General features: G+C 33.2%; 1 protein-coding gene across 1 annotated transcript in view; it reads right to left on the bottom strand.

Annotated features, from left to right (window-relative positions):
- Window positions 1–10,863: 10,863 nt before the first annotated feature.
- LOC135220253 (neuropeptide-like protein 31) overlaps window positions 10,864–11,105 on the bottom strand; it is an 883-nt gene continuing 641 nt past the window's right edge. Inside the window, exon 3 of the mRNA XM_064257521.1 lies at window positions 10,864–10,988. Coding sequence (XP_064113591.1) covers window positions 10,895–10,988 — 94 coding nt within the window. The 3' untranslated portion in view covers window positions 10,864–10,894. The remainder of the gene's footprint in view (window positions 10,989–11,105) is intronic.

Raw genomic sequence — 11,105 nt, 5'->3', positions numbered from 1 at the left:
ATTATATGTACCTATATTTGTGTATGTATATATATTATTATATATATATATATATATATATATATATATATATATATATGTATATTTTTTCACGAAGCATTCCAAATGCCAGGTTATGACACTTACTGATAACAGAATTCAAAGTTACTTCACAACAGCCAGATACTTGCGCTCTCATTACAAATAATATACGACTGATGTTTCAAAATTTAAATACACAGAAGTATCAAAGCAGTTGTGAGGTATTCACATAGGCATAAGTTAATTAAAGGGCATCTGTCTATTAAACAACTTTAACTGTCTCCCCTGTCTTAAATCACTTTAAGAAAATTGAAGGAAAAGCACAGTCTATCACTTTGACATGTGCGTAGATTTATTCCTGTCACTGGTGGTCAATAAATGAAACACTGTTATAAAAACTTAAAATAAAACAATTTATTTTTAGATTCAAAATTTACAAGTAGAATTCAAAGTATTACTTTTAATAAAATAAAATTACTGTTACTTGATAACAACATAAAATTAAATTAATTCTTGAATTAAGTTATTAGATAGAAACTTAATTACGAATTAATTTGTCAAGAAATTAAATTAAGCAAGCAAAATTTAAACTATTAAGAAATACATAAGATTAGAAAACGAAAATCTAAGTTAATTCGCAACTATTGTTAACATGTGAAGTTCATTAAATTACCACCATATCAAATGTGGAAAACTAAGAGATTTCAAACACACAAAACATGTAAAAATGTTAAAAAATGAATTAAGCAATGCGAATGGCAAAACGAAATTGTTCTTAATCATGGTCAAAAACTTTTGCTTTTGCTGCAGCTTCAAAATTCACCAAACGCTTGATACGCCTGTTACAAAAACACACTGCTATAACGTTTGTAGTACAGATTTCACAATCAATTACACAAACGCAATTGCATAAGAAATTTAACCAAATACTATAGAATGACCAGTACAAAATCTTTACTTTTAATTTACAAGTTGAAAAACCGTATGATATATATATATATATATATATATATATATATATATATATATATATATTATATATAGAGAGAGAGAGAGAGAGAGAGAGAGAGAGAGAGAGAGACATATTACAATTAATGTTACACTCGCGTCCCACAGTCTGAATAAAGAATATGAAATCTACCTTCAGTTAAAGCAAGACTCTCAGAATGTTCTAGAGAACAAAGATGACGTCATTTATCAAGAGCCATTTTGGTGGCCAAGATGCTCTGCGACTTACAACACATGACGCAATCGATCGCGATACGTTCTAGAAACTATATGACGTAATTGCGTAATAGTCATGTGGATTTGGGCAATGACGCGTACGAGTCTTTAAGGAAAAATCGCCTTAACCCGTTAGATTCAAGTAGCAGGTGGGTAATCGTGATTGGCATGTTTTAAAAAAAACACGCCGAGGAGCGAGTCCCCTTTACCTCGTGCTGACGACAGCCAGAACAGCTGGTCTCATAGACTAAGAAATCTGTCTCCCCTTTTACGTTATTCTTTAGTAATTCTAACTTAATGTTTTCGTGAAATCTGGCCAACATTACACATAGGATATTTCAGTCATTCTTACAGTAATAAATCAAGATTAAATATATCCAACTGCAAATTTGTGTGCTCCTCATACACGGTAGCACGCAAATACACTAACTATGCATTTTGCAAGACAATATTATGATAATAATACATATATTCATTATGTAAATATATATATATATATATATATATATATATATATATATAATATATATATATATATAATGTATACATAATATATATATATATATATATATATATATATATATGTATACATAATGAATATATGTATTTTATCATTAATCTTATAATATTGTGTATTATATATTATATATATATATATATAATCAATATATAAGGCATAATTAATTATATACATTATATTATACATATATATATATATGTATATATATATTATATGTATTAATATTATAGTATATGTGTGTGTGTGTGTGTGTGTGTGTGTGTGTGTGTATATATATGCATACGCACAACCACGAACATATATTTATGACATTTTGGCTATCATGACATTTTGAAAACCATATGGCGATCGCATGTCCGGGAAAACTGCAATATTATTCACATTCTAAAAGGAATACAAATCTGAAATTGGAAGCCGAATTCCTAGATTACATCTTAAAATAAGAATCAACAACTGACTTATTAACAGATCAAATCTATCTTGATCTCTCAGGCCAAGGTCACATGAAATGGCTATATGTCAGCCTAACTAATACACCCAAAAATAAGTATAAAGAGTAAAACATGACCCAGACGAATGGACCTCACATACACATACAGATTCAGGTCACCTGCTTCCTGTCAGAGAGGAAGGAATTCGTAATTCTTTACCTCATGAATAAATCCTCCAGATTTCATGTTTCGCCTCATTCTCTTCCCTCGGGATAATCGTATAATGATGCAACTTTTATTTTTTTATTCCCGTGTCTTTGGAATGATTAGAGCCAGTAGCGTGAGGGATAATGAGAAGGGGATTCATTATCAAATGTTCCTCCTTTGCATCACCATCACGACACCGATGGGTTGTGATACAGCTGGTGCGTGTCTGTGTATGGCTGTTTTTGTACGCTGAGGATATTTACGGACATGAGGGAAACGTGACCTCAGGCAATGTTTCCCTTGGGACCCTTCCTCCTTTTAATGATGCCCTTGACGAACATTTGTTGACTAAGAATCTGGGAGAGAATTGGACCAGGAATATTCGAAATGTGACCTTCGTTCTCTAGGTCATGTCCTGCAGTCTAATATATGCAAATTTTTAAGGGTTAATGCACACTTGAATACGACTTCCCAAGAGGACATATAAAGGGCACTCGAGCATGGGGAAAATAGAGCTTCTTGCTCGCAACAATACTCGTAAATGCTTTGTTACTGCACCCCAAGTTAACTATGGCTACCTGTGAAGAATATTTCCCCCGTTAAGTGCTCGATATGTTTCCGTATTTTGGTAAAAGCAATAGCTGAGAAGGCAAATTGATAACTATATATATATATATATATATATATATATATATATATATATATATACAATTCATTAATATATATTATATAATATATATATATATATATATATATCTATATATATATATATATATATATATTAATATATATGTGTGTGTGTGTGTGTGTGTATTTTAACATTGATCTTTCTTTAACCAGTTTTAATTGGCTTCCATGAAGACAAAGGACAGTGAACACTATCTTTATCATACTAGCTCTCAGTTCAAAAGCTATTCACACCAGTACCCGCTTGATACCCCTGCCAAAGAGGCTCACCATCAGTACTTTGAACCCAATAAACACATTGCGCTTTATACGCACACCTTCTCAGTGACTTTCTCTTGACCTTCGTCTGTATTTGCAGATATTTCGAAACACCTTATCAGAGAGGAACACAGAACGCGAGTAAATAATCGTCTCGTCGTGCTTCACAAGAAAGAAAGGAAAATGAGTCAGATCGATGTTAAACACGAGAATACATAAATCCACTTTTTTGTCGCTATGTTCTAAAAACAAATATGACGTCTTGACTCCGAGGATCATTTGCGCCGCAGCAAAAACCTTTTCTCACATTTTGTGATCATCTGTAATAATGTATTTTTATTGGAAAAATGGGAGACACTCATACTCTTTGTACGTCAGCCTAAAGTTTTTAGGTACAAACTTACTAACCTGCGGAACCACTGCTTAATTCATGCATTTGCGTGTAGATTCTGCAGGTGCATAGCATAGATAGATAGATAGATTGACAACTAGAGCTTAATTCATACATTTATAGATAGATTTGCTAGAGTATAGTCTAGATGGATAGATAAATAGGTATATAGATGAAGATTAATTCAGGATTTTCTATGTAGAGTTTTATATGTGTATAGCGCAGATAGGTCGACAGCTGATGATGTAAAAGGGAGAGAATGATCGTCTCATTTTCAGGTTTATATTATTGTTCTTTGTACAGACGTTAATAAGGCAACATTTCTGGATAATTTAATTCAATAGAATCGTTAAAAATATCCAAATATTTAAGAATATCTCAGGTCTTATACAGTACATATCCTTGTAATGGGCTTTGATAACCAAATTCTTCATGTAACGATACATTCAAGCTGGGTTATTTGAATGGCAATTCTGTCCTTTGACGCTCTGTTCTATTAATTAAACCTTGAAACAAAGTTCGTTTCATTAACTTCCTCCGAGAATTTCATTAAACATTTAAACAAAGATTATTTCATCAACTTCATCCGAAAATTTCTTGTTCACTAGATATGTCGATGCACAGTTTTTTGCAAAAGCACACAGGCACGTATGCACACTCAAATATGTATATGACACACATTTATGATGTATGCATGTAATAAATTTTATGTATATTACACACACACACACACACTTATATACATCATACATATATATATATATATATATATATATATATATATATATATATATATATATAATATATATATATATAGGGGTATAGAGGGATCACAGTAATATCCTTGTTTATCTAGATATAATATATTTAGGGAGATATATACAAAGCTTAAAGGTTTCGTCCATCCTCCTGTGGACTTGATCACTAAGCAAATGATACATGGTATTGGTGAAGAATTCCAAATAAACATAAACAGACAAAAAAATATTAACAAGGTTAAAAAATGCGAACAAGTCATTGGGTCGTATTCCTTTCCATAATTCGCTGTGATCTTCGAGGCGGGACAAAGCGCTGGTCTTCTTCCTGAATGACATCTTGAGGATCGTTAACCAAAAAGGTAGTTTGTAGATTAGACTCTGGATCGGGCGAAGGGTGGTTATCTACATTATCAGATTGAAGGAGGCTGTACACTTTCTGAAGTTCTTTATTCTGGCCCTTTTTTGCAAATTTCTTCACTCAAAAGTAAATTGTTCTGTATTCTCGTATTCCCCTCAAAGGTGTCATTTAAAGTGTGAAGCTCCTTCCACAATTCTCCTAGTGGTCCTATCCGCACTCTTATAAATAACTTTTCCTCTCGATGGCATGATCGGAATCCCAAGCATGCTTGGCAATGGCGCTGTAAACGTTGCCCAAACGGCTAGCTGCAACATGTTCACGTTTCCTCTGGTCCAGGGAACGACCGCTTTCACCAATGTAGCATTTGTCACAATTTTTACATCCTATAGCCTAGATTCCAACATCGGTGTTTAGTTTTTTGCAACTGTTTTTGATAATTTTCTTTTTAAGAGTATTAGGGTATTGAAAAACTACGCTATTCCCATGTCTTTCTTGTGTAAATTATTGGAACTTTTTTCAGGTCATGATTATAAGGAAGGGAAGGCATTTAAATTAGCAGTTGAACAGCGTTCCCCTTGGATTAAATAAAACATACGAGAAAATCAAACGGAACGTTCTGACGAATTTGTTTTTTAGAGCTTTTCGAGTTTGTGACCCTAGTTTCATTGACCAGGAAATTCAATTCATGAGTATGAGTTTCAATAAGTTGTGTTACCCAAAGTTTTTTATCGACAGATGTCTTTCTAGAGCCAGAAGTATGTTTTATAATCCAAGGGAACGCTGTTCAACTGCTAATTTTAAATGCCTTCCCCTTCCTTATAATCATGACCTGAAAAAAGTTTCCAATAATCTTACAAAAGAAAGACATGGGAATAGCGTAGTTTTTCAATACCCTAATACTCTTAAAAAGAAAATTATCAAAAACAGTTGCAAAAAACTAAACACCGATGTTGGAATCTATGCTATAGGATGTAAAAAATTGTGACAAATGCTACATTGGTGAAAGCGGTCGTTCTCTGGACCATAGGAAACGTGAACATGTTGCAGCTAGCCGTTTGGGCAAACGTTTACAGCGCCATTGCCAAGCATGCTTGGGATTCCGTCATGCCATCGACTTCAAGGGAGGAAAAGTTATTTTATAAGAGTGCGGATAGGACCACTAGGAGAATTGTGGAAGGAGCTCTCATCACTTTAAATGACACCTTTGAGGGGAATACGGGAATACAGAACAATTTACTTTTGAGTGAAGAAATTTGCAAAAGGGCCAGAATAAAAGAACTTCAGAAATGTGTACAGCCTCCTTCAATCTGATAATGTAGATAACCACCCTTCGCCCTTTCCAGAGTCTAATCTACAAACTACCTTTTTGGTTAACGATCCTCAAGATGTCATTCAGGAAGAAGACCAGCGCTTTGTCCCGCCTCGAAGATCACAGCGAATTATGGAAAGGAATACGACCCAATGACTTGTTCGCATTTTTTAACCTTGTTAATATTTTTTTGTCTGTTTATGTTTATTTGGAATTCTTCACCAATACCATGTCTCATTTGCTTAGTGATCAAGTCCACAGGAGGATGTACGAAAGCTTTTAATCTTTGTATATATTCCCTAAATATATTATATCTAGATAAACAAGGATACTTATTTGTGGATCCCTCTATTGATTTCTTAGAAGCACGATACAGTGTTTTTATATTGCATATATATATATAATATATATATATATATATATATATCATTCGAGCTACAAATGTCCTTTAATATCTAATTCGCTCTACCTCGAAATTGATATATTTTCATATATGTACCGAGGAGAATTTTTTTAGTTGATAATAATTTCGTACCCCCTTGGGATCGAACCACCGTCCAGTTGGACGGGAACGAAATCAGGATCGGCCAGTGACGCTACCGAAACGGCTATCAGAGAGGCTAAAGGTTTATATCGATTCTGACCATTACAAATCAACGCCGATCTCGTTGTATTTGTATTAGAATCGATATGAAATCCCCTCCACCCATGCTAGCCGATTCGAGCGTTTGACCCACGCAGCCTTGTTATGAATATTTATCACATCACCGTGATTCATGTAAATCATTCGAGCTACAAATGTCCTTTAATATCTATTCGCTCTACCTCGGAATTGATATATTTTCATATATGTACCGAGGGGGAATTTTTTAGTTGATAATAATTTCGTACCCCCATGGGATCGAACCACCGTCCAGTTGGGACGGGGAACGAAATCAGGATCGGCCAGTGACGCTACCAAAACGGCTAGAGTCACTGGCCGATCCTGATTTCATTCCCCGTCCAACTGGACGGTGGTTTGATCCCATGGGGGTAGCGAAATTATTATCAACTAAAAATTCCCCCTCGGTACATATATGAAAATATATCAATTCCGAGGTAGAGCGAATTAGATATTAAAGGACATTTGTAGCTCGAATGATTTATGAATCACGGTGATGTGATAAATATTCATAACAAGCTGCGTGGGTCAAACGCTCGAATCGGCTAGCATGGTGGAGGGGGCTTTCATATCGATTCTAATTACAAATACAACGAGATCGGCGTTGATTTGTAATGGTCAGAATCGATATAAACCTTTAGCCTCCCTGATAGCCGTTTCGGTAGCGTCACTGCCGATCCTGATTTCGTTCCCCGTCCAACTGGATGGTGGTTCGATCCATGGGGGTACGAAATTATTATCAACTAAAAAAATTTCCCCTCGGTACATATATGAAAATATATCAATTTCGAGGTAGAGCGAATTAGATATAAAGGACATTTGTAGCTCGAATGATTTATATGAATCACGGTGATGTGATAAATATTCATATATAATATCTATATATATATACATATATATATATATATATATATATATATATATATATATATATATATATATATATATATAAAAGATGGCGTTGAATGCATATGCGTAATTGTGTGTTTATAAGCGTATTGCAATCCAGTGTTTTACAAGAGTACGGTACTTTATAATTCTAATAATATCTACGTCCTCAAAAACAATTCCTAAATCACTGGAAAAATTCGGTGGTTTTACGCTTAGCGATTTCAGCAAGGTTACCTGGCAACGCGTTTGTAAAGACACGAGATACCCAATGGCTATGAATACCGGAGCAGAAAGAAATGAGGGCATAGCACTGCCTGAGCATCAAGCAGACGCCTTTTGAAAGCAATTCTCCCCAGATTTCTATCCTCCGTTGTTCTTGCCACTCGTTGATGTTGGTCTAAGTCATCTCGCCAGCGGGTTTTATGTCTTCCTCGGTTTCTTGTGTATCCTCGTGGCGTCCAGAAGGTTGTTCGTGATGTCCATCTCCCCTATTGAGTATGAGTCATATCAAACCTTAATCTAATTGTCTTCTTCCTTATCAAGGTTGTCATGCAAATGGCATGTCAAATCTAAAAGAGCATCCCAGGTACCTAATTGTCTCTTGTATGCATATTGACTGTTAGCTAACATTCCTTTGGGTTCCATATACTTGAATAGTGGCCTCAATCTAAGTTTCCTTGCAACTTTGGAGGGCGTAAGGAGAATAGAAGTTGGCATGCAATTACTGCAGTCTGCAAATATGCCACACTTTGAGCAGGAACTGTATTGCTAAGCTTGCGCTCATCAGCAAAGATTACAGTACATCGACATCGAAACCTGTAGAATCTATCAACAAAGGAAAAAAACCATCAGGATCTTTTCATACCAAGAACGAAATGTAAATTTTGTAAGAATGGATTCAGGATGAAAAATATCCGGGAGAGGGGCAGAGATCCTCAGCTGATTATTTAACTTCAAAAGCTCGATGGAGCAGTTCAGCCATATCCGTAGGGCCAGTAACAAAATCTACCATCATCTGTTAAGAGTTTTGGGATGGAAGCAGAGTCTGAAAAGTAAAAAAAAAAAAAAAATAAATAAAAATAAACACTTATTTGGTAGCTCCTCCTGATTATTTTCTTCTCAAGGAAATTATATCAGCTGAATAATATCTTTAGCAAAAGAACACGGGATGCTGTAAAAGTAGTAATACAAAAAAATTTATATTTGAGAATTCCCAGTACTTAAAAGATTTCTACATCAGTATCGTTCTTTCGTAAGTGTTCAAGATATACTAAAAGTATAAGACACTATTTTCCTGAGGCAACGATGTTTAATAAGGAGTTTAAAAGAAACTTAAAATCTCTCTCTCTCTCTCTCTCTCTCTCTCTCTCTCTCTCTCTCTCTGTGTGTGTGTGTAAGTGTGCGTGGGGGTGTCTGAGTGTCTAGGTACTCCATTATGGATTTTGTTGGTTCCAAAGGATTTAATCCAAAAAGTAGACATTTTTAGCTAATTAACGCCTTATTATATTTCTTACAAGCACTTATACTTCTGTATTACAAAGCAGTGACGTCTTCCTTGTAAAATGACTAGGAAAAAATAGTGATTATATGTATATATGTTTATGAATAACTTGATCACGAAATATATAAGACGTGATGCTATGTATAATGTATAAATAAAGGTAATGCCACAGAAGAAAACGAAAAACGAGAACTGCCTGAGATCCTTTGGTCTTAACGACCCTTTACTTAAGGCAACACTCTTTAGTAAAGGAACGTTAAGACCGGAAGATCTCAGGCAGTTCTCGTTTTTCATTTTCCACTGTGGCTTTACGTTTTATATATGTATATATATATATATATATATATACATATATATATATATATATATATATATATATATATATATATATATATATATATATATATATATATATATATATATATATATATATATATATATATATACTATACTTGATACGTGGTTTTGTCTCAAACCCTAGTTGTTAAGAAATATATATATATATATATATATATATATATATATATATATATATATATATATATATATATATTATAATTCTGTTCTATGCATGTTTTTGGACTTTGTATGGCTTCATTTTAGTTTTTGTTATGATAAATCTATGTTTAAGTTTGTGACCGTGTAATATCCGATAATCCTGCATTATCTCTTTGATTTTTACTCTTTTGGCAATTGACCATCTGGTATTCGTGATCCTTTTGTTTTACCTGGTAACTTTCTATCCAACTGCATATTATTCGTTCCTTGACAATGTCTTACTGAAGACAAAACCGTTTGGATTTCTGCCTATCATTTTCCTGTGGTATTCGCTTACATATATATGTATATATATATATATATATATATATATATCTATATATATATATGTATAATGTAATTTAAATTCAATTTTCATGTATACATATGCAGCTAAGCGACTGCTGACTATAGCATCATTATACAGCTCTTGATAACTTCGCCAGAACACCTAATCTAACAAGTATATTTTTATTGTCAGATAAACCGATAAAATCACAGACACACACACACACACACACACACACATATATATATATATATATATATATATATATATATATATATTATATATATATATGTATATATATATATAATAATAATATATCTGACTCACATCAGGATCGAACCCAGGAAGGCTTTAAATGAGTTTTCTCCAGCTTCCCGACTCAGCAGTGACCCAACGTGATTGTGTGTTGATTATATATATATATATATATATATATATATATATATATATATATATATATATATATACATTATATAATGTGTGTGTATATATATATATATATATATATATATATATATGTGTGTGTGTGTGTGTCTGTGTCTGTGTGCATATTTATGTGTATATATATATATATATATATATATATATATATATATATATATATATATGTATATATATATATATATATAATGTATATATATACTATATATATATTATATATATCCATGATAATGCTAAGTAGTTACAGTAATCTATAAATTTGCAATGTCAGTATCTGGAATATTTTAACAGTTGAACACAATATTGGTATCGAAAGAAGCAATTTTTCGATGTCTAGTTTTTTTTTTCATTTTTCACTAAAGGATAATTAAAGTATGCATTAATGATTATTTTCTTTTTATTAAGAAGTGTTACCATCCATAGCCACCATAACGTCCTCCGAATCCTCCAAGTCCTCCAAGGCCTCCGAATCCTCCAACGGTAACGACTCTGCTTACTACGGGTCTAAGTGATTGCAAAAGCATGAGTTCGACTCAGGTTTGATATGGCTAGAACGTCATTCAAAATATGTCACAAGGTGATGGAAACTAATTTACTTCATAGTGGAAAGATTAATTGACA

The sequence above is a fragment of the Macrobrachium nipponense genome, chromosome 1 (genome assembly GCF_015104395.2).
Source record: "Macrobrachium nipponense isolate FS-2020 chromosome 1, ASM1510439v2, whole genome shotgun sequence".
NCBI classification, from domain to species: Eukaryota; Metazoa; Arthropoda; class Malacostraca; order Decapoda; family Palaemonidae; genus Macrobrachium; species Macrobrachium nipponense.
The sequence above is the reverse complement of the archived record's forward strand: the minus strand, read 5'-3'. Positions and strand labels throughout refer to the sequence as shown.